Source organism: Mobula hypostoma, chromosome 3 (genome assembly GCF_963921235.1).
Source record: "Mobula hypostoma chromosome 3, sMobHyp1.1, whole genome shotgun sequence".
Taxonomy (NCBI): Eukaryota; Metazoa; Chordata; class Chondrichthyes; order Myliobatiformes; family Myliobatidae; genus Mobula; species Mobula hypostoma.
In genome coordinates, this window is record NC_086099.1 from 231,959,873 (window position 1) to 231,984,536 (window position 24,664).

At 44.3% G+C, this 24,664-nt stretch overlaps 1 protein-coding gene across 2 annotated transcripts in view; it reads left to right on the forward strand.

Moving 5' to 3' along the window:
• Positions 1-24,664, forward strand: part of plecb (plectin b) — a 348,566-nt gene that overhangs the window by 4,950 nt on the left and 318,952 nt on the right. For both annotated transcript variants that reach the window (XM_063044747.1, XM_063044748.1), the window contains exon 3: positions 22,576-22,714. In XM_063044747.1, coding sequence (XP_062900817.1) covers positions 22,576-22,714 — 139 coding nt within the window. The remainder of the gene's footprint in view (positions 1-22,575; positions 22,715-24,664) is intronic.

The following is a 24,664-nucleotide window of genomic DNA, read 5'->3' on the forward strand; positions in this document are numbered from 1 at the left end:
TTCCAGCATTGTGCTTCATTTGCCACTTCTTTGCCCATTCCCCTAAAGTCTCTCTGCAGGCTGTCTGTTTCCTCAACACTACTGGCTCCTCCACCTATCTTTGTATCATCGGCAAATTTAGCCACAAATACATTAATACCATAATCCAAATCATTGACATACATCATAAAAAGCAGCGGTCCCAACACCAACCCCTGTGGAACTCCACTGGTAACTGGCAGCCAGCCAGAATAGGATCCCTTTATTCCCACTCTCTGTTTTCTGCCAATCAGCCAATGTTCCACCCATGCTAGTAACTTCCCTGTAATTCCATGGGCTCTTAACTTGCTAAGCAGCCTCATGTACGGCACCTTGTCAAAAGCCTTCTGAAAATCCAAGTACACCATGTCTACTGCATCTCCTTTGTCTACCCTGTTTGTAATTTCCTCAAAGAATTGCAGTAGGTTCGTCAAGCGGGACTTTCCTTTCAGGAAACCATGTTGGCTTTGGCCTATCTTGTCATGTGCCTCCAGGTACTCCTTAATCTCATCCATAACAATCGATACCAACAACTTCCCAACCACTGATGCCAGGCTAACAGGTCTATAGTTTCCTTTCTGCTGCCTCCCACCCTTCTTAAATAGTGGAGTAACATTTGCAATTTTCCAGTCATCTTGTACTATGCCAGAATCTATTGATTCTTGAAAGACCATTGTTAATGCCTCCACAATCTCTCTAGCTACTTCTTTCAGGACCCAAGGCTGCATTCCATCAGGTCCAGGAGACTTATCCACTCTCAGACCACTAAGCTTCCTGAGCACCTTCTCAGTTGTAATTTTCACTGCACAAACTTCACTTCCCTGACACTCTTGAATGTCCGGTATACTGCAGACGTCTTCCACTGCGAAGATTAATGCAGAATACGTATTCAGTTCCTCTGCCATCTGTGCATCTCTCATTACAATATCTTCAGCGTCATTTTCTATTGGTCCTATATCCTCGACTCTCTTTTACCCTTTATATACTTAAAAAAGCTTTCGGTATCTTCTTTGATATTAGTCGCCAGCTTTCTTTCATAATTCATCCTTTCCTTCCTAATGACTTTCTTAATTTCCTTCTGCAAGTTTTTAAAAGCTTCCTAATTCTCTGTCTTCCCACCACCTTTGGCTTCCTTGTATGCCCTCTCTTTTGCTTTTACTTTGGCTCTGACTTCGCTTGTCAGCCACATTAGTGTCCTCCTTCAATTTGAAAATTTCTTCTTATGTAGAATATATCTGTCTTGCACTTCCTCATTTTTCACAGAAACTCCAGCCATTTCTGCTCTGCTGTCCTTCCCGCAAATGTCCCTTTCCAGTCAACCTCAGCCAGTTCCCCTCTCATGCCATTGTAATTTCCTTTATTCTACTGAAATATCGACACATTGAATTTTATTTTTTCCCTCTCAAATTTCAAAGTGAACTTGATCATGAGTGACGGAGGATGAGAGGTGACCTAATAGAGGTGTACAAGATGATGAGAGGCATTGATCGTGTGGATAGTCCCAGGGCTGAAATGTCTAACACGAGAGGGCACAGGTTTAAGGTGCTTGGAAGTAGGTACATAGGAGATGTCGGGGTAAGTTTTTTTACGCAGAGAGTGGTGAGTGCGTGGAATGGGCTGCTGGCGGCGGCGGTGGAAGCGGAAAAAATAGGGTCAAGGGACTCCTGGGTGGATACATGGAGCTGAGAAAAATAGTGATAGTCATAGTCATACTTTATTGATCCCGGGGGGAAATTGGTTTTCGTTACAATTGCACCATAAATAATAAATAGTAATAGAACCATAAATAGTTAAATAGTAATATGTAAATTATGCCAGTAAATTATGAAATAAATCCAGGACCAGCCTATCGGCTCAGGGTGTCTGACCCTCCAAGGGAGGAGTTGTAAAGTTTGATGGCCACAGGCAGGAATGACTTCCTATGACGCTCTGTGTTGCATCCAAGAGGAATGAGTCTCTGGCTGAATGTACTCCTGTGCCCACCCAGTACATTATGTAGTGAATGGGAGACATTGACCAAGATAGCATGCAATTTAGACAGCATCCTCTTTTCAGACACCACCATGAGAGAGTCCAGTTCCATCCCCACAACATCACTGGCCTTACGAATGAGTTTGTTGATTCTATTGGTGTCTGCTACCCTCAGCCTGCTGCCCCAGCACACAACAGCAAACATGATAGCACTGGTCACCACAGACTCGTAGAACATCCTTAGCATCGTCCAGCAGATGTTAAAGGACCTCAGTCTCCTCAGGAAATAGAGACGGCTCTGACCCTTCTTGTAGACAGCCTCAGTGTTCTTAGACCAGTCCAGTTTATTGTCAATTCGTATCCCCAGGTATTTGTAATCCTCCACCATGTCCACACTGACCCCTGTAGAGGGCTATGGGTAAGCCTAGGTAGTTCTAAGGTAAGGACATGTTTGTGGGCTGAACGGTCTGTATTGTACTGTAGGTTTTCTATGTTTCTATATTGTGATCACTGTTCCTAAAGACTTCCTTAATCTTAAGCTCTCTTATCACCTCCAGATCATTGCACAACACCCAATCCAGCACAGCTGATCCCCTAGTGGACTCAACAACAAGCAGTTCCCTTTGTATCGCCGATTTTTGGATTTTCTCCCCATTTAGAAAATAGTCTGCACATTTATTTCTACTACCAAAGTGCATGACCATGCATTTTCCAACATTGTATTTCATTTGCCACTTTCTTGCCCATTCTCCAAATCTGTCTAAATCCTTCTGCATCCTACCTGTTTCCTCAACAGTACCTGCCCCTCCACCAATCTTCCTATCATCTGCACACTTGGCAACAAAGCCACCTCCTTGGAGACAATACAATACTGCTAAATACAAGAGGACATGGCTTTAAGGTAAGGGATGGGAAGTTCAAGGGGGATATTAGAGGAAGGTTTTTTACTCAGAGAGTGGTTGGTGCATGGAATGCACTGCCTGAGTCAGTGGTGGAGGCAGATACACTAGTGAAGTTTAAGAGACTACTAGACAGGTATATGGAGGAATTTAGGGTGGGGGCTTATATGAGAGGCAGGGTTTGAGGGTCGGCACAACATTGTGGGCCAAAGGGCCTGTACTGTGCTGTACTATTCTATGTTCTATGTTCTATTCCATCACCTAAATCATTTAGATACAGCATAAAAAGAAGTGGTCCCAATACTGAATCCTGTGGAACACCGGTAGTCACTGGCAGCCAACCAGAAAAGGATCCTTTCATTCCCACATATAAAAGCAAAGAGATAATGCTGAGCCTTCATAAGACACTAGTCACGTATCACTTGGAGTACTGTCAACAGTTTTGGGCACGAAATCACAGAAAGGACGTGCTGTCATTGGAGAGTGTCCATAGGTAGTTATCGAGGATGATTCCAGGAATGAAGGGGTTAACATATGAGGAGTGTTTGGCAGCTTTGGGCCTGTACTCACTTGAATTCAGAAGAATAAGAGTTGACCTCATTAAACCTACTGAATGTTGAAAGGACTAGATAGGGTGGATATGGAGAGAATATTTCGTATGATGGGGGTATCCAGAACTAGAGGGCACCACCTCAAAATTGAGGGGCGACCCTTTAGAACAGAGATAAGGAGGAATTTTTTTAGCCAGAAAGTCATAAGTATGTGGAATGCTCTGCCACTGACTGCAGTGGATGCCAAGTCCATGCAGATATTTAAGGTGAAAGTTGCTCATTTCCTGGTTGGTCATGGCATCAAAGGATCTGGTGAGAAGGCAGGTATATGGCCTCCCATTTTCAAAGTCCACATTTGCCAAAAAAATCAGCCTGTCCCAAACCACACTTGTTAGACCATCAAACTGGCCTTTCTCCATATTTACCAGACCTATCTTTTTCCATATTTACTTTGAAACTACTTTAATTGCATGAATATAAGACATAGGAGCAGATTTAGACCATCTGGCCCATCGAGTCAGCTTCACAATTCAGGCATGGCTGATCCTTTCTCTCCCCTCCTCAGCTCCCTGGCCTTCTCCCCATAACATTTGATGCCATGTCCAATCAAGCTCTGCCTTCAATTCACCCAACAACCTGGCCTCCACAGCTGCCCGTGGTAACAAATTCCACAAATTCACCACTGTCTGGCTAAATAAATTTCTCTGCATCTCTGTTTTAAATGGACACCCCTCTCTCCTGAGGCTGTGCCCTCTTGGCATAGACTCCCTCACCATGGGAAACATCCATTCCATATCTACTCTATTGAGGCCTTTCAACATTCAATAGGTTTCAATGAGATCCCCCCTCAATCTTCTAAATTCCAGGGAGTACAGACCCAGAGTTATCAAATGCTCCTCGTATGATAACCCTTCCATTCTCAAAATCATCCTTGTGAACCTCCTCTGAACTCTCCTCGATGCCAACACGTCATAAAGCCTCAGCATCACATCCCTGCTATTGTGTTCCAGACCTCTTGAAATGAATGCTAACATGACATTTGCCTTCCTCACCACCGAGTCTACCTGCAAGTTAACCTTCAGGGTATTCTGCACAAGGACTCCAAAAGTTCCTTTGCATCTGCAAGCTTTCTCGATTTGTGAGCCAACTGCCCCAACTTCCGTCTCTTCAGTTCGGTTCCCACCCCCCAGCGATTCTGCAAAGGCTATTGGGGAGAGTTTAAAGTAGAATTACTGGGGGGTGGAAACGGAATTGAAGAGATGGAAGAAGGGGTGGTTGGCTCACAAATAGAGAAAGATTGTAGACAGTGTGAGAGAGAGAATAGGCAGGTGATAAGGAAGGGATACGTTCACACCAATGGTTTGAGATGTGTCTATTTTAATGCAAGGAGTATCATGAACAAAGCAGATGGGCTTAGAGCATGGATCAGTACTTGGAGCTATGATGTTACATGGAAACATAGAAACATAGAAAATCTACAGCACAATACAGGCCCTTCAGCCCACAAAGTTGTGCCAAACATGTCCCTACCTTAGAAATTACTAGGGTTACCCATAGCCCTCTTTTTCTAAACTCCATGTACCTATCCAAAAGTCTCTTAAAAGACCCTATCGTATCCGCTTTCCACCACCGTTGCCAGCAGCCCGTTTCACGCACTCACCGCTCTCTGAGTAAAAAACTTACCCTGACATCTCCTCTGTACCTGCTTCCCAGCACCTTAAACCTGTGTCCTCTTGTGGCAACCATTTCAGCCCTGGGAAAAAGCCTCTGCTCTGACTATCCACAAGATCAATGCCTGTCATCATCTTATACACCTCTATCAGGTCACCTCTCATCCTCCGTCGCTCCAAGGAGAAAAGGTTGAGTTCACTCTCAATCCTGGCAAATCCTTGTAAATCTCCTCTGCACCTTTTCTATGGTTTCCACATCCTTCCTGTAGTGAGGCGACCAGAACTGAGCACAGTACTCCTAGTAGGGTCTGACCAGGGTCCTATATAGCTGCAACATTACCTCTCAGCTCCTAAATTAAATTTCATGATTGGTGAAGGCGTATGCCTTCTTAACTACAGAGTCAACCTGTGCAGCTGTTTTGAGCGTCCTATGGACTCGGACTCCAAGATCCCTCTGATCCTCCACACTGCCAAGAGTCTTACTATTAATACTATATTCTGCCATCATATTTGACCTACCAAACTAAACCACCACACGCTTACCTGGGCTGTACTCCATCTGCCACTTCTCAGCCCAGGTTTGCATCCTATCAATGTCCCGCTGTAACCTCTGACAGCCCTCCACACTATCCACAACACCTCCAACCTTTGTGTCATCAGCAAACTTACTACCCCATCCCTCCACTTCCTCATCCAGGTCATTTATAAAAATCACGAAGAGTAAGGGTCCCAGAACAGATCCCTGAGGCACACCACTGGTCACCGACCTCCAGGCAGAATATGACCTGTCTACAACCACTCTTTGCCTTCTGTGGGCAAGCCAATTCTGGATCCACAAAGCAATGTCCCCTTGGATCCCATGCCTCCTTACTTTCTCAATAAGCCTTGCATGGGGTACCTTATCAAATACCTTGCTGAAATCCATATACACTACATTTATTGCTCTTTCTTCATCAATGTGTTTAGTCACATCCTCAACAAATTCAAACAGACTCGTAAGGCATGACCTGCCCTTGACAAAGCCATGCTGACTATTCCTAATCATATTATAGCTCTCCAAATGTTCATAAATCCTGCCTCTCAGGATCTTCTCCATCAGCTTACCAACCACTGAAGTAAGACTCGCTGGTCTGTAATTTCCTAGGCTATCTCTACTCCCTTTCTTGAATAAAGGAACAACATCTGCAACCCTCCAGTCCTCCAGAACCTCTCCCGTCCCCATTGGTGATGCAAAGATCATCGCCAGAGGCTCAGCAATCTCCTCCCTCACCTCCCATAGTAGCCTGGGGCACCTCTCATACGGTCCCAGCGACCTATCCAACTTAATGCTTTCCAAAAGTTACAGCACATCCTCTTTCTTAATATCTACATGCTTAAGCTTTTCAGTCTGCTGCAGGTGATCACTACAATCACCAAGTAAAGTACTCACTTAGTTCCTCTGCTATTTCCTCCAGTTCCATACACACTGTCACACTTGATAGGTCCTATTCTTTCACGTCTTATCCTCTTGCTCTTCACATAGTTGTAGACTGCCCTGGGGTTTTCCTTAATTCTGCCTGCCAAGGCCTTCTCATGGCCCCTTCTGGCTCTCCTAATTTCCTTCTTAAGCTCCTTCTGTCAGCCTTATAGAAACCATAGAAACCATAGAAACTACAGCACAGAAACGGGCCCTTTGGCCCTTCTTGGCTGTGCCGAACCATTTTCTGCCTAGTCCCACTGACCTGCACACAGACCATATCCCTCCATACACCTCCCATCCATGTATCTGTCCAATTTATTCTTAAATGTTAAAAAAGAACCCGCATTTACCACCTCGTCTGGCAGCTCATTCCATACTCCCACCACTCTCTGTGTGAAGAAGCCCCCCCTAATGTTCCCTTTAAACTTTTCCCCCCTCACCCTTAACCCATGTCCTCTGGTTTTTTTCTCCCCTTGCCTCAGTGGAAAAAGCCTGCTTGCATTCACTCAATCTATATCCATCATAATTTTATATACCTCTATCAAATCTCCCCTCATTCTTCTATGCTCCAGGGAATAAAGTCCTAACCTATTCAACCTTTCTCTGTAACTAAGTTTCTCAAGTCCCGGCAACATCCTTGTAAACCTTCTCTGCACTCTTTCAACCTTATTTATATCCTTCCTGTAATTTGGTGACCAAAACTGAACACAATACTCCAGATTCGGCCTCACCAATGCCTTATACAACCTCATCATAACATTCCAGCTCTTATACTCAATCAGGATTGTGGGAGTGATGATATTAAATGTTGAGCTATAGATGATGAACAGCATCCTGACGTAGGTGTTTGTGTTGTCTCGCTGTCTAAAGCCGTGTGGAGAGCCATTGAGATTGTGTCTGCCATAGACCTGTTGTGGTGATAATCAAATTGCAATGGGTCCAGGTCCTTGCTGAGGCAGGAGTTCGGTCTAGTCATAACCAACCTCTCAAAGCATGAATACTTTGCTTCGGTATTCACTACGGAAAAGGACCTTGGCGATTATAGGGATGACTTACAGCAGACTGAAAAGGTTTGTATCTTACTTCAGTGGTGGGCAGGTTGCTGGAGAAGATCCTGAGAGGCAAGATTTATGAGCATTTGTAGAGACAGTCATATTAGGGAAAGTCAACATGATTTTGTCAAGGGCAGTTGTGCCTTACAAGCCTGATTGAATTCCTTGAGGATGTAACAATGCACATTGATCAAGGTGGAGCGGTGGATGTAGTATATATGGATTTCAGTAAGGCATTTGATAAGGTTCCCATGAAAGGCTCATTCAGAAAGTATTGAAGCATGAGATGCAGGAAGACCTTACTTTGTGGATTGAGAATTGGCTTGCCCACAGAAGGGAAGGGGTGGTTGTAAATGGCTCATGTTCTGCATGGAGGATGGTGACCAGTGCTGTGTTTGACAGGGATCTGTTCTGGGGCCTTCCTACTTGAGATTTTTGTAAATGACCTGGATGAAGAAGTAGAAGGGTGGGTTAGTAAATTTGCTGATGACACAAAGGTTGGGGGTGTTGTGGATAGTCTGGGGGGGTTGACAGAGGTTACAGAGGGACATCGACAGGATGCAGGACAGGACTGAGAAGTGGCAGATGGAGCTCAACCCTGATAAGTGTGAAGTGGTTCATTTCAGTCGGTCAAATTTGAAGACAGAATATAATACTAATGGTGAGACTCTTGGCAGTGTGGTGGATCAGAGAGGTTATGGGGTCCATGCTCACAGGACACTCAAAGCTGCTGCGCAGGTTGACAGTGTTGCTATGAAGGTGAATGGTGTGATGACGTTCATCAACTGTGGGATTGAGTTCAAGAGGCGTGAGGTAATGTTACAGCTATATAAGGCCCCACTTGGAGTACTGTGCTCAGTTTTGGTCACCTCACTACCGGAAGGATGTGGATACTATAGAGCAGGGGTGTCAAACTCATTTTAGGTCACGGGCCGGATTGGGCAAAATGCGACTTCATGTGGGCCGGATCAGTTGTGCACGTGCGAACGCACGCGCGCGTGCTCCCACAGCTTTCATTGCCTTCGTTTTTTCAACCTGCTCTCGTGTGTCTCAGTCGCTGCTATAACTACAAAGTGTTTCACTTTACAAATTTTGTTTCTTATGAAGAAGTTTGCCTTCTTCATAAGAAGAAGCATTATTTTTATGATTGGTATTAACTTACAGTCATAGGCTACAAGAAAGTTGTGATGAGAGCGAGAAAAAAACGATACTATTTTGGCTAAGATTGTTTTGGGAGCCATACCCTTTCCATTAATAAACCATTTGAAATCGAACATTAGGCACGAATGCTATTGTAGTATTCCATAACAAGTTTGTTACGGCCTTGCATGTTAACATTAAGCACATTTAAGTGCTCTGTTATATCCAGCAAAAATGCAAGATCAGGAAGCCAGTCTGGGTCATCCAACTCTGCCACTGGCTTCCCTTTCTCGTTCATGAATAGTCCAATTTCCGCACATAATTGAAAAAAACATTTGAGCACAACCCCTCTGCTCAACCAGCGGACTTCAGTGTGGTAGGGTAGGCCATGTGCAATATTACTTTCAGACAAAAGAGTGTCAAATTGCCAATGGTTGAGTCCCTTGGCTTTAATAAAATTAACCGTTAAATCCTCCATATACCTGTCTAGTAGTCTCTTAAATTTCAATAGTGTATCTGCCTCTACCACTGACTCAGGCAGTGCATTCCACGCCCCAACCACTCTCTGAGTAAAAAACCTTCCTCTCATATCCCCCTTGAACTTCCCACCCCTTACCTTAAAGCCATGTCCTCTCGTATTGAGCAGTGGTGCCCTGGGGAAGAGGTGCTGGCTATCCACTCTATCTATTCCTCTTATTATCTTGTACACCTCCATCATGTCTCCTCTCATCCTCCTTCTCTCCAAAGAATAAAGCCCTAGCTCCCTTAATCTCTGATCATAATGCATACTCTCTAAACCAGGCAGCATCCTGGTAAATCTCCTAAATCCCTCTGCACCTCTGATGTTTGAACTTTCTCCACACTTAGATAATAGTCCACACTATTGTTCCGTTTACCAAAATTCATTATCATAGAAATGTTTAAGGTGATGAGAGGCATTGATCATGTGGATAGTCAGAGGCTTTTTCCCAGGGCTGAAATGGCTGCCACAAGAGGGCACAGGTTTAAGGTGCTGGGAAGTAGGTACAGAGGAGATGTCAGGGTAAGTTTTTTACGCAGAGAGTGGTGAGTGCGTGGAGTGGGCTGCTGGCAATGGTGGTGGAGGTGGATATGATAGGGTCTTTTAAGAGACTTTTGGATAGGTACATGGAGCTTAGAAAAATAGAGAGTTATGGGTAACCCTAGTAATTTCTAACATAGGGACATGTTCGGCACAACTTTGTGGGCTGAAGGGCCTGTATTGTACTGTAGGTTTTCAATGTTTCTATATATTGCCCAACACTGTATTCCATCTGCCACATTTTTGCTCTTTCTTCCAATTTCTCTAGGTCCTACTGCAATCACATTGCTTCCTTAGCACTCCCTACCCCTCCACCTATCTTTGTATTATCTGCAAACTTTGCCACAAAGCCATCAGTTCCATTATCCAAAACAATGTGGAAAGTAGTGGTCTCATTATCGACCCCTGAGGAACACCATTCGTCACTGGCAGCCAACCAGAAAAGGCCCCTTTTATTCCCACTCGCTGCCTCTTGCCTGTCAGCCATTCCATTATCCATGTCAGTATCTTTCGTCCAATGCCATAGGATTTTATCTTGTTAAGCAGCCTCATGTGTGGCATCCCAACAGATGCATTCTGAAAATCCAAGTAAATGATATCCACTGCCCCTCCTTTGTCCATCCTGCTTGTTACTTCCTCAAAGAACTCTAACAGATCTGTCAAGCAAGATTCCCTTAACAGAAACCATGCTGACTTCGACTTATTTTATCATTAGTCTCCAAGTGCCTTGAAACCTCATCCTTAATAATAGACTCCAACACTTTCCCAACCACTGAGGTTAGGCTAACTGGCCTTTTATTTCCTTTCCTTTGCCTGCCTCCCTTCTTCAAGAGTGGAGTGACATTTTCAATTTTCCAGTCCTCTGGGATCTTGCCATGATTCATGGAAGATCATGACCCCAATGCATTTGCAATCTATTCTGCAACCTCTCGCAGGACTCTGGATTGTAGTAAATCTGGTCCAGGTGACTTATCCACCTCAAGACCTTTGAGCTTACCTGTCACTTTTTCCTTTGTAATAGCAATGGCTCTCACTCTGGCTCCCTGACACTCACAGACCTCTGGCACATTTCTAGTGTCTTCCACAGTGAAGGCTGATGCAAAGTACGCATTAAGTTCATCTGCCATTTCTTTGTCCCTCATTACTACCTCACAAGCATCATTTTCCAGTTGTCCAATATCAACTATCATCTCCCTTTTACTCTTTATATAACTGAAAAATATTTTGGTATTCTGCATTATATCATTGACTAGTCTGCCCTCATATGTCATCTTTTCCCTTCTTACTGCTTTTTTAGTCACCTTTTGTTGGATTTTAAAAACTTTCCAATCATCTAATTTCTCACGCACTTTTGCTTCTTTATATGCCCTATCCTTGGCTTTTTTGCTGTCCTTGAATTTCTTTGTCAGCCATGGTTGCCTACCCCTGCCATTTGACAACTTCTTTCTCTGCATCATATCTATCCTGTGCCTTGTGAACTATTCCCAGAAACTTCAGCCATCTCTGCTTTGCCATCATCCCTGCCAATATCCTCCTCGAGTCCACCTGGGCAAGCCCCTCTCTCATGCCCCTGTAATTGCCTTTATTCCATTGCAATATTGATACACGTGAGTTATGCTTCTCCCTCTCCAACTGCAGTGTGATTTTAATCATTTTATGATCACTGTCTCCCAAGGGTTCCTTTATGTTAAGCTCCTTAATAAGATCTGGGTTATTACACAACACCCAATCTAAGATAGCCTTCCCTCGAGTTGGCTGAAGTACTGGCTGCTCGAAAAAGCCATCTCGTAGGCATTCAACAAATTCCCTCTCTTGCAATCTGAAACCAATCTGATTTTCCCAATTGCATATTGAAGTCCCCCATTACAATGGTGTCATTACCCTTATTACATGCCTTTTCCAGCTCCCTTGCAATCTCAACCCCACTTCTTGGCTACTACTATATGATTCCCATAAAGGTTTTTTTTATGCTTGCTGTTTCTTAACTCCACCCACAAAGATTTAACATTCTGTAAGCCTGTGTTAACTCTTTCTAAAGATGTAATTCCATCCCTTACTAACAGAGCCACACTACCGCCTATGCCATACAAAGTATATCCTTTGATGTTAAACTCCCAACTATGGCCTTCTTTCAGCCACAACTCAGTGACACCCACAACGTCATACTGACCAATCTGTAAATATGCCACGAGTTCCTCCACCTCACTCCGAATGCTAAGCATATTTAAATACATCACATTCAGTCCCTCATTCTTCGCCCTTTTGAATTTTGCCTCTGTGGTACAATTTAACCCTTTGCTCTGTCTGCATTTGTACCCCCAATCACTGGCTTGTCCCTCCTTACATTCCTGTTACATCCGTCATGTACATGTAAACCTGCTGGCTCATTCTCAGCTCTATCATACCGGTTCTTATCCCCTGCCATATTAGTCTAAACCACTCTCAGCAGCTGTCATAAATCTTGCCGCTAGCACCTGTATGTCTCTGTCGCACTCACCTAACCTCATCCCTGCCTGTCTGACTAAGGACAACACTATAGTCCTCTTCAACTCTCTGCTCTTCTGAGGCTCAGCACCCGACTCAGTGCCAGAGACCCGGTCACTGTGGCTCCCCACCCCCCCCCCCCAGTAGGTCATCTCCCTCAATAGTATCTAAAGTCTATACTTATTATTTGAGGGAGTGGCCACAGGGGTTCTCTGCACTGGTTGTGCATTACCCCTCTTTCTCCTGACAATCACCCAGTTACCTATCTCCTGCAATCTAGTGGTGACTACCTCCTTGTAGTTCCTGCCTATCAGCACCTCATTATCCTGTATAAGTTGAAGGTCAGCTTCAATTCCTCAATACATTCTCTCAGGAGCTGCATTTTGGTACAGCTGCTGCAGACATGTTTATTTGGGAGGTCTCCCAGACTTTCCACATCCCACACAGAGAACAAAACACTGCCACAGGTCTGCTCTCACTAGACCACTATACCCTAACAGACGCAGAATGCACAAATAAGGATAGAGAGAGAGAGGAACGTAGAAGACAACATAAACCCGATCTCACCTAAGCCTGATGAGCCAAAACCACTTTAAACATTGGCACACTCCAAATGAATGTCCACTCTACTTGCACTTCAATTATTCTTATTGGAATGAATCCCTCTTACTAACTGGTCACTCCTCAACTCAGAGAAGCTGCGGTGAAACTCTGCCTTTGAAATCTCGATCACCTTCCTGATTATAAGGTAGCTCTTTTTACACAGCTCTGTGGTGGATTGTCCAACTCAGAGAAAACTGGCACTGCTTTTAAATCTTGAACACAGACCTGACTGAAAGGTAGTTCTTTTTGCACACTGCCTCTTCCGTTCAAGGGCACTGGTGTTTCCGTACCAGGCTGTGATGTAACTAGTCAATATACTTTCTACCAGACAGCTATGGAAGTTCGAGATGTCATGCCAAATCTTCACAAACTCCTGAGGAAGTGGAGGCGCTGCAGTGCTTTCTCCATAATTACACTGACGTGCTGAGCATAAGACATGTCCTTTGAAATAACTACACTGAAGAACTTAAAGTTACTCTGATCCTCCGACGAGGACAGGACCTCTGCTTTCCCCTTCCTGAGGTCAATCATCAGCTCCTTAATCTTGCTGACGTTGATTAAGAGGTTGTTGTTAGGACACCACTCAGCCAGATTTTCAATCTCCCTCCTTTGTGAGATTTGTTGTTATCTTTGATTCAGCAAACCTGGATGTGATATTGGCACTGTGCTTAGCCACACAGCTGTAAGCATAAAGTAAGTAGAGCAAGGGTCTAAACACACAGTCGGGTATCTAAGTAGCGAATAACCAGACTCCCAACATGAACCCCAGCTGTACACTACTTCCGGGGTGCCTAGGGGCAGCTCATGTAGCAGCAGAACTCTCAACAGATACGAATAAATATTCTCATTTCAACCTGATACAGCTAAAAAGCACAACTGCTTCCAAGGTCAGGACAGTCAACAAAGATGTCTAAATGCTTTTAAATGAACTATCGCTGCTTAAAACTGATGCAAACAATACTGTTTGTGGACGCAACACACATAAAAGTTGCTGGTGAACGCAGCAGGCCAGGCAGCATCTCTAGGAAGAGGTGCAGTCGACGTTTCAGGCCGAGACCCTTCGTCAGGACTAACTGAAGGAAGAGTGAGTAAGGGAACTTTTATGTGTGTTGTTTGAATTTCCAGCATCTGCAGAATTCCTGCTGTTTGTGGACGGATGTGTCCTTGTAGGATTCTACGTAGGAAACGTGGCTGTAGGTCAGGGATACAAGTGTGTTTAAGGAAACGGGGTTTTAAACTCCCAATACTGACTATCCAGCTGGCGAATGTGCAGGCTCTGGTGAATAAAATCGATGATCTCAGAGCTAGGGTGCTGAATCAGAGGGACATTAGGACTACATGTGTCCTCTGTTTCACGGAATCCTGGTTAACCCCTTCCATACCAGATGCAGCGATTCAGATCGACAGGTTTACTATACACCATCAGGGTAGATCTATAGAGGCTCTCAAAAGCAGAGGTGGAGGAGTATGCCTCATGATCAACTCTTCTTGGTGCACAAATATATCAGTGCTGTCCCAATTCTGCTCACCAGACCTGGAATATCTAGCCGTTAAGTACCATCCTTTTTACCTACCATGGGAGATTTCCAGGATCATTTTGGTAGCGGTATATGCACATTCTACCTCAGACCAATATCAATTGGACTTTAGATGATCTGAGCAATGGGATCAACATGCATGAAATAACACACCCTAACACCTTCACCATTGTTTTGGGAGATTTTAACCAGGCCAGTCTGAAAAAAATCACTGAGCATTTACCATCAACAGATCACTTGCAATCACTTACAACACGCTGGACCATTGTTACACCACCATCAAGAGTGCCTACCGTGCTATTCCACACCCTCACTTCGGGAAGTCTGATCACCTGGCCGTATTTCTACTCCCTGAGTATCGGCAGAGACTGAAGACTGCAGCACCAGCAGTGAGGACCAAGAAGGTTTGGACATGGGAAGCACAGGAGCGCGTACAGGACTGCTTTGAATCGGTGGACTGGACAGTATTCAGGGAACCTGGATCAATATCCTGCAGTTGTTACCGACTTCAGTAAAACCTGAGTGGATGGGTGTGTGCCTACAAAGACTTACTGTACATTCCCAAACCAAAACCGTGGATGAACCAGGAGGTAAGTCGTCAGCTGAAGGCTAGATCTGTGGCATTCAAGCCTGGCAACCCAGGTCTGTACCAGAAAACCAGTTATGATTTGTGGAGGGCTATTTCAAGGACAAAGAGACAATTTCAGATGAGGTAGGGGGCGACGTCGGATGTACGACAACTCTGGCAGGGTTTGTAAGACATTACTTCTTACAAAGTGAAACCCAATAGCATGAATGGCAGCGATGCTTCACTACCAGATGAACTCAACACCTTCTATACCAGCTTTGGAAAGGAGAATATAACTGCAGCTGTGAAGATCCTTGCTGCACCTGATGACCCTGTGATCTCTGTCTCAGAGGCCGATGTTAGGCTGTCTTTAAAGAGAGTGAACCCTCGCAAAGTGGAAGGTGCCAATGGAACTCTTAACTATCTCAGCGGCTCCTCTGTTGAGATCGTTAAAAGCACCGAATTTCTTGGTGTTCACCTGGTCCTTCAACACCAGCTCTATAGCCAAGAAATCCCAGCAGCGTCTCTACTTTCTGCGAAGGCTGAGAAAAGTCCATCTCCCACCCCCCCCCATCCTCACCACATTCTACAGAGGATGTATCGAGAGCATCCTGAGCAGCTGCATCACTGCCTGGTTCGGGAATTTGCAACAATTTTTGTTGTTTTACATAGTCTAGTGTAGCCTTGTGCTGCCTCACATAATCTAATATAGTTTTGTGTTGTTTCATGTAGCACCAGGGTCCTGGAGGAACTTTGTTTCATTTTTACTGAGTAGTGTACCAGCAGCTTATGGTCGAAATGACAATAAACTTGATGACTTGACCTGAATACCTGGTAAGGCTCTGAAAACCTGTGCCAGCCAACTGACAGGAATATTGAAGGACATTTTCAACCTCTCACTGCTACACTGCTACGGGCAGAAGTTCCCAGTTGCTTCAAAAAAACAACAATTATATCAATGCCTAATAAAAATAATATGAGCTGCATTAATGACTATCACCCGGTAGCACTCACATCTACAGTGATGAAATGCTTTGGGAGGTTGGTCATGACTAGACTGAACACCTGCCTCAGCAAGGACCTGGACCCATTGCAATTTGCCTATCGCTACAATAAGTTAACAGCAGATGCAATCTCAATGGCTCTTCACCCGCTTTAAACCACCTGGACAACACAAACAACTATGTCAGGATGCTGTTCATCGAATATAGCTCAGCATTTAATACCATCATTCCCACAATTCTGATCGAGAAATTGCCGAACCTGGGCCTCTGTACCTCCCTCTGCAATTGGATCTTCAACTTCCTAACCAGAAGACCACAATCTGTGCAGACTGGTGATGTGTGTTTAGCCGACTGCTCTACTCTCTATAATATCCACTAGCCGACTGCTCTACTCTCTATAATATCCACGACTGTATGGCTAGGCGTGGCTCAAATACCATGTCTAAATTTGCTGATGATACAACCATTATTGGCAGAATCTCAGGTGGTGACAAGAGGGCATACAGGAGCAAGATTTGCCAACTGGTGGAGTGGTGTCGCAGCAACAATCTTGCACTCAACATCAGTAGGACGAAAGAGATGATTGTGGACTTCCGAAAGGGTAAGACGAAGGAACACATACCAGTCCTGATAAAGGGATCAGAAATGAAGAGAGTGAGCAGTTTCAAGATCTCCGAGGATCTAACCTGGTCCCAATATATCAGTAAAGAACACTATACTTCCTTAGGAGTTTGAAGTGATTTGGTTTGTCAACAAATACACTCAGAAACTTCAATAAGTGTTCCATGGAGAGCGTTCTGACAGGCTGCATCACTGTCTGGTATGGGGGGGTGCAGAGCGGGGCCGGTTACTGCATAAGACCGAAGGAAGCTGCAGAGGGTTGTAAGTTTAGTTGTCTCATTCTTGGGCACTAGCCTACAAAATACCCAGGACTTCTTTAGGGAGCGGTGTATCAGAAAGGCAGCGTCCATTATTAAGGACCTCCAGCACCCAGGGCATGCCCTTTTTTCACTGTTACCATCAAGTAGGAGGTGCAGAAGACTGAAGGCACACACTCAGCGATTCAGGAACAGCTTCTTCCTCTCTGCCATCCGAATCCTAAATGGACATTGAACCCATGAACAGTACCTCACTTTTTTAATAGATATTATTTCTGTTTTTTGCACTATTTTAATCTATTCAATATATGTATACTGTAATTCATTTACTTATTTATTATTATCGTATTTTTTTCTTCTTCTATATTTTGTATTGCATTAAACTGCTGCTGCTAAGTTAACAAATTTCATGCCAGATGCTGGTGACAATAAACCTGATTCTGATTCTGATCTTCAGCCTCTATTCTGAGAAATAACCTTCAACCACTACCTTTTGCTTCCTGCCTCTGAGTCAGGTTTAAATACACCTAACTAACTCTTTTTGGGTTTGACTTAAACTTTCAGACCAGCCTGCCATGGATGACATTATTGAAGTCCAAATAGACAACATCCTCGGCATTCAAGATGAAGTAGTAAATTTGATTAGACATTAGCTTTGTGGGAAAAGCTGAAGAGTGGGAGTATATGCCAATCACAAACAAGAGAAAATGTGCAGATGCCAGAAATCCAAGCAACACACAAAATGCTGGAGGAACTCAGCAGGCCAGGCAGCATCAATGGAAAAGAATACAGGACCTGCCAAAGGGTTTCAGCCTGAAATATGGAGTGTACTCTGTTCCATAGATGCTGCCTGGCCTGCTGAGTTCCTACAGTATTTTGTGTGTGTTGTGTGGAAGTATATGGTTACTTCTCTGACTGGCGGCCTGTGACTAGTGGCGTGCCGCAGGGATCGGTGCTGGCTCTGTTGTTGTTTGTCATCTAGATCAACAATCTGGATGATAATGTGGTTAACTGATTCAGCAGATTTGTGAATGACACCAAGACAGGGGGTGTAAAGGACAGTGAGGAAGGCTATCATAGTTTGCAGATCAGCTGGAAAAGCAGGCTGAAAAATTGGCAACGGGATCTGGACAAGCTGTAAAAATGGGCTGAGGATTTCGGTAAAACAAAAGGTTTTTGGAATACATGTCCATTATTCATTGAGAGTGCATGAACAGTTAGACAGTGTTGCAAAGAAGCTTTTGGTACATTGGCCTTAAAATCAAAGTATTGAATACAGGAGACGAGTGTTAAGTTGAATCAAAATCAGAATCAGGTTTATTATCACCGGCATGTGACATGAAATTTGTTAACTTAGCAGCTGCAGTTCAATGCAATACATAAACTAGCAGAGAGAAAATAATAATAAATAAAATAAAAAAGTAAACAAGTAAATCAATTAACATACATAGATTTTTTTTAAAATGTGCAAAAGCAGAAATACTGTATATTAAAAAGAAAGCAAGGTAGTGTCCAAAGATTCATGTCCATTTAGGAATCGGATGACAGAGGGGAAGAAGCTGTTCCTGAATCGCTGAGTGTGTGCCTTCAGGCTTCTGTGTACCTGATGGTAACAGTGAGAAAAGGGCATGCCCTGGGTGCAAGAGGTACTGGGTGATGGACGCTGCCTTTCTGAGACACCCTTCCCTAAAGATATCCTGGATACTTTGTAGGCTAGTACACAAGATGCAGCCTCTTTCGGTCCTGTGCAGTAGCCCCTCCATACCAGACAGTGATGCAGCCTGTCAGAATGCTCTCCACGGTACAACTACAGAAGTTTTTTGAGTGTATTTGTTGACATGCCAAATCTCTTTAGACTTCTAATGAAGTATAGCCGCTGTCTTGCCTTCTTTATAAGTACATCAATATGTTGGGATCAGGTTAGATCCTCAGAGATTTTGACACCCAGAAACTTGAAGCTGCTCACTCGCTCCTCTTCTGATCCCTCTGTGAGGATTGGTATGTGTTCCTTCGTCTTACCCTCCCTGAAGTCCACAATCAGCTTTTTCGTCTTACTGACGTTGAGTGCCAGGTTGTTGTCATGGCACCATCCCACGAGTTGGCATATCTCACTCCTGTATGCCTGAAGTTGTATAAGATGTTAGTGAGGCCTAATTTAGAGTATTATGTACAGTTTTGGTCAGCTAGCTGCAGGAAAGATCCAACTAAGGTTGAAAGAATACAGAGAAAATTTACAAGGATGTTGCCAGGTCTGGAGGACCTGAGTTATAATGAAAGATTGAATGGGTTAGGACTTTATTCCTGGAACGTAGAAGATTGAAGGGATATATGGTAGAGGTATACAAAATTATGAAGGGTGTAGATGGGTTAAATGCAGGTAGGCATTTTCCATTGAGGTTGGGTGGGACTACAACCAAAGGTAATGGGTTAAGAGTGAAAGGTAAAAAGTTTAAGGGGAAAATGAGGGGAAACCTCTTCACTCAGATTGTGGTGAGAGTGTGGAGTGAGTTTCCAAGTTTCCAGCACAAGTTAGCTATATTTCAATGTTTAAGAGATTGTTGGTTAGGTAAAGCTTACAAAAGTTTCAGAGAGCTAGGTAATGTTAGAGATCTAGGAGATTATAAGGCTAACAGAAAGGAGATTAAGAATAAAATTAGGAAGCCAGAAGGGGCCATGAGAAGGCCTTGGTGGGCAGGATTAAGGAAAACCCCAAGGCATTCTACAAGTATGTGAAGAACAAGAGGATAAGATGTGAAAGAATAGGACCTATCGAGTGTGACAGTGAGAAAGTGTGACAGGAAATAGCAGAGGTACTTAATGAATACTTTACTTCAGTTTTCACTATGGAAAAGGATCTTGGTGATTGTAGTGTTGACTTGCAGCAGACTGAAAAGCTTGAGCATGTAGATATTAAGAAAGAGGATATGCTGAAGCTTTTGGAAAGCATCAAGTTGGATAAGTCGCCGGGACCATACGAGATGTACCCAGGCAACTGTGGGAGGAGGGAGGAGATTGCTGAGCCTCTGGCGATGATCTTTGCATCATCAATGGGGATGGGAGAGGTTCCGGAGGATTAGACGGTTGTGGATGTTGTTCCCTAATTCAAGAAAGGGAGTAGAAATAGCCCAGGAAATTATAGACCAGTGAGTCTCACCTCAGTGGTTGGTAAGTTGATAGAGAAGATCCTGAGTGGCAGGATTTATGAACATTTGGAGAGGTATGATATGATTAGGAATAGCCAGCATGGCTTTGTCAAGGGCAGGTCATGTCTTACGAGCCTGATTGAATTTTTAGAGAATGTGACTAAACACATTTCATGAAGGAAGAGCAGTAGATGTAGTGTATATGGATTCCAGCAAGGCATTTGATAAGGTACCCCATGCAAGGCTTATTGAGAAAGTAAGGAGGCATGAGATCCAAAGGGATGTTGCTTTGTGGATCCAGAACCGGCTTGCCCACAGAAAGCAAAGAGAGGTTGTAGACGGCTCATATTCTGCATGGAGATCAATGACCAGTGGTGTGCCTCAAGGATCTGTTCTGGGAGCTCTTCTCTTTGTGATTTTTATAAATGACCTGGATGAGGAAGTGGAGGGATGGATTAGTAAGTTTACCAATGACACAAAGGTTGGAGGTGTTGTGGATAGTGTCGAGGGGTGTCAGAGGTTACAGGGGGACATTGCTAGGATGCAAAACTGGGCTGAGAAGTGGCAGATGGAGTTCAACCCAGTTAAGTGTGAAGTGGTGCATTTTGGTAGGTCAAATATAATGGCAGAATATAGTATTAATGTTAAGACTCTTGGCAGTGTGGAGGATCAGAGGGATCTTGGGGTCCAAGTCCATAGGACGCCCAAAGCAGCTGCGCAGGTTGACTCTGTGGTTAAGAGGGCGTACAGTGTATTGGCCTTCATCAATCGTGGAATTGAATTTAGGAGCCGAGAGGTAATTTTTCAGCTATATAGGACTCTGGTCAGACCCCACTTGGAGTACTGTGCTCTGTTCTGGTCGCCTCACTATAGGAAGGATGTGGAAGCCATAGAAAGGGTGCAGAGGAGATTTACAAGGATGTTGGCTGGATTGGGGAGCATGCCTTATGAGAATAGAATGAGTGAACTCAGCTTTTCTCCTTGGAGCGACGAGGGTGAGAGGTGACCTGATAGAGGTGTATAAGATGATGAAAGGCTTTGGATAGTCAGAGGCTTTTTTCCAGAGCTGAAATGGTTGCCACAAGAGGACACAGGTTTAAAGTGCTGTGGAGTAGGTACAGAGGAGATGTCAGGGATAAGTTTTTTACTCAGAGAGTGGTGAGTGTGTGGAATGGGCTGCCGGCAACGGTGGTAGAGGCAGATACGATAGGGTCTTTTAAGAGACTTTTGGATGGGTACATGCAGCTTAGAAAAATAGAGGGCTATAGGGAAGGCTAGTAATTTCTAAGGTTGGGACATGTTCGGCACAACTTTGTGGGCCAAAGGACCTGTATTGTTCTGTAGGTTTTCTATGTCTCTATGTAAATAGATGGTAGGGATATTGAGGGCTATGTCCCTTGCTACCTTTCTAAAGAATGGAAAAAGGGATTGAGTTGGGGGTATTGAGGTTATTGATGAAGGTATTGGGTTGGGGGATTTGGGTCATTCATCAAGGGATTATACTGGGGGAATTGTAGTTGTTGACCAAGGGATGGGTTGGTGGACTGGAATATCAATCAAGGGATTGGGTTGGGAATTAAGGTTATTGATCAAGGGATTGGGTTTGGTGTATTGGGCTATTGATTAAGGGATTGGGATGGGGTATTGGAGTAATGATCAGAGAATGGATTGAGAGATTGGGGTTGTTGATCAAGAGATTGGGGTTATTAATTAAGGGATTCAGTTGGAGGTATTGGGATTATTGATCAAGAGACATAGAGTTGAGGGATTGGGGGTTTTTGATCAAGGGATTAGGTCAGATATTGAAGGTTATTAATCAAGGATTGGGTTGGTAAATCAAGGGATTGGGTTAGGGGGATTGGGGTTATTTATCAAGAGATTGGGTTGGGGATGCTACTGCCCATTACACCACTGGTGTTTAGGGCAGCAATAGAGGTCCTCCATATCTGGTGGTGTACAGGGCTTCCTTTATCATGTCAGTAGCTTCTTCTCGACCCCTGAACCTGGAAGACCAGGCGACAACTCTTAATCTGGCCGCTACCCTTTAATCAGTTTGATATTGGTGACCCTAATAAGAACTAAAGCATGAAGCCCTGACTCCAGCCAACATAGCTCTCAGGGAAATGGAGGCATGCAAGCCTCCAATCCCAACAGCAAGGTTGTAGTCCTCTTGGATGATTGAGTTGGGGGGATTTGCATTATTGATTAAGGAATTAGTTTGGGTTATTGATCAAAGGATTGTGTTGGAAGAATTGGGGTTAGTGATCAACGAATGAGATTGGGTAGATTGGGGTTATTAATCAAGGGATTAAGTTGGATGACTGGAATTATTGTTTAACAGATTAGGTTGGGGTGATTGAGGTTGTTGATCAAGAGACTGCATTGGGGGAGATTGGGGTTATTGATTAAGGGATTGTGTTGGAGGAATTGGGGTTATTGATCAGGTGGTGTTTTTGATTGCAGATTGTTATCAATGGGTGGGGGTGGGGGAGATTATTGATCGAATGTCGGTGTGACCTATGATCTAATGTCCTTAGGTCAACAACAAGATGGAGTGGGAGCTGGAGACAAAGCGGGAACGGCTGCCTGGTGACACATTGCCTTGGAACCGGCCGCGCGTGGCAGAGACGGGCAGGGTGATGGAGCCACCAGAACGTGCAGTGCTCAGGATAGCAGGTAGGGCCATGCCAGCTGGAGCAGTGTGTGCATGGCTGCGGGCTGTATCTGTGTGGGTGGAATTGACTGGTGCACTGGGAAGGGTGAGGATATGTACATGGTGACAGCTGCTGTATACAGTAAACGATGACTGGGTGTTACTTGGGTAGGTGCTGGGCAGGTCAGTGTTGTGCTGCATCGTGTATCTGAGGTGGACTGTGAGTGCTGGAGACAGGAGGTGCTGGCCTTGGATGCTTCCCATGGCTATCACCCCTCCCCTGACTTCTTGACTGGGAGAATTCCTGATCTATTCCCACAAAATATAATGTAAGGAGGGGAGCTTGGTGGAATCCAGGGACCATCAGTGGGTTCTGGGTCACAGGAGTTCTGGACCTTACATAGCACAGATGGCATCTCCAATACTGCACCTTTCCATTGAGTGTGATGTGACCTGGATGAAAATGTAGATGGCTGGGTTGGTAAGTTTGCAGAGGATACAGAGATACCTGGTGCTGTGGATATTATAGAAGATTGGCAAAGGATACAAAGGGATATAGATCATTTGCAGATATGGATGTAGAAATGGCAGGTGGAGGTTAACACGGCCAAGTCTGAAGTGTTGCACCTTGGAAGGCTAAATATAAAGAGACAGTATAGCCTTAACAGCATTTATATACAGAGTGATCTAGGGGTTCAAGTCCATCACCCCCGAAAGTGGCTATACAGGTGGATAGGGTGGTAAAGAAGGCACATAGAATGCCTGCATTTGTTAGTTCAGTCAGGAAATTATGATGCAATTTTCTAAAACTCTAGTTAGTCTGCGTCTTGGAGGGGGAGAGCGAGCAGCCAGATGTCTTGGTATACATTGGTAGCAATAACACAGGAAGGAGAAGCAAAGAGGTCCTGAGAAGAGAATGTAGAGAGCTAGGGAGAAAGCTGAGAAGCAGGGCCTCAGGGCAGTAATTTCTGAATGGCTCCCTGTGCCACACACCAGCGAGAGTAGAAACAAGATGATTTGGCAGATAAATGTGTGGCTGAGAAGCTGGTGCAGGGGGCAGGGCTTCAGGTTCCTGGATCATTGGGATCTCTTCTGGGGGAGGTATGACCTGTTCAAAAGTGATGGGTTGCGCCTGAACCCGTGGGAGAGAAATATTCTTGGGGGCAGGTTTGTTAGAGCTGTTGGCAGGGTGGGAGTTTAAACTAATTTGGTAGGGGTGTGAGAACTGGAGTGAAGGGACTCAGGATAGGACAGATTTGTAAAAAAGCAAAGTTAGCATGCAGTCAGACTGTCAGGAAGGGCAGGCAAATGATGGGACAAAATTGTAGCCAGCAGGGTGAGTATCAGTGCATGAGGGATGTAGAATCAAAAAGGGTAGCAAATACAGTACTCAAAGTGTGATATCGCAGTGTACAGAGTATAAGAAATAAGGTGGATGATTTGGTTACACTATTACAGATTGCCAGGTATGATGTTGTGGCTATCACTGAATCATGGCTGAAGGATGGTTGTAATTGGGAGCCAAATGTCCAAGGTTACACATTGCATCGGAGGGATAGGAAGGTTGGCAGATGGGGTGGTGTGGCTCTGCCGGTAAAGAATGGCATCAAATTAGTAGAAAGATATGACATAGGATTGTAAAATTGAATACTTGTAGGTTGAGTTAAGAAACTGCCAACAGCAACTGGGATGTGGACCACAGATTACAAAAGGAAATATGAAAGGCATATCAAAAGGACAATGTTATGATAGTCATAGAAGAGTTCAGCATGCAGGTTCAAATGTGAAAATCAGGTTAGTAATGGATCTCAAGGGAGTGAGTTTGCTGAATGCCTACAAGATGGCTTTTTAGAGTAGTTTGTTGTTGAGCCTACTAGGGGATCAGCTATACTGGATTGGCTGTTATTTAACAAACTGGAGCTGATTAGGGAGCTTAAGATAAAAGAACCCTTACGAGACAGTGATCACAATAT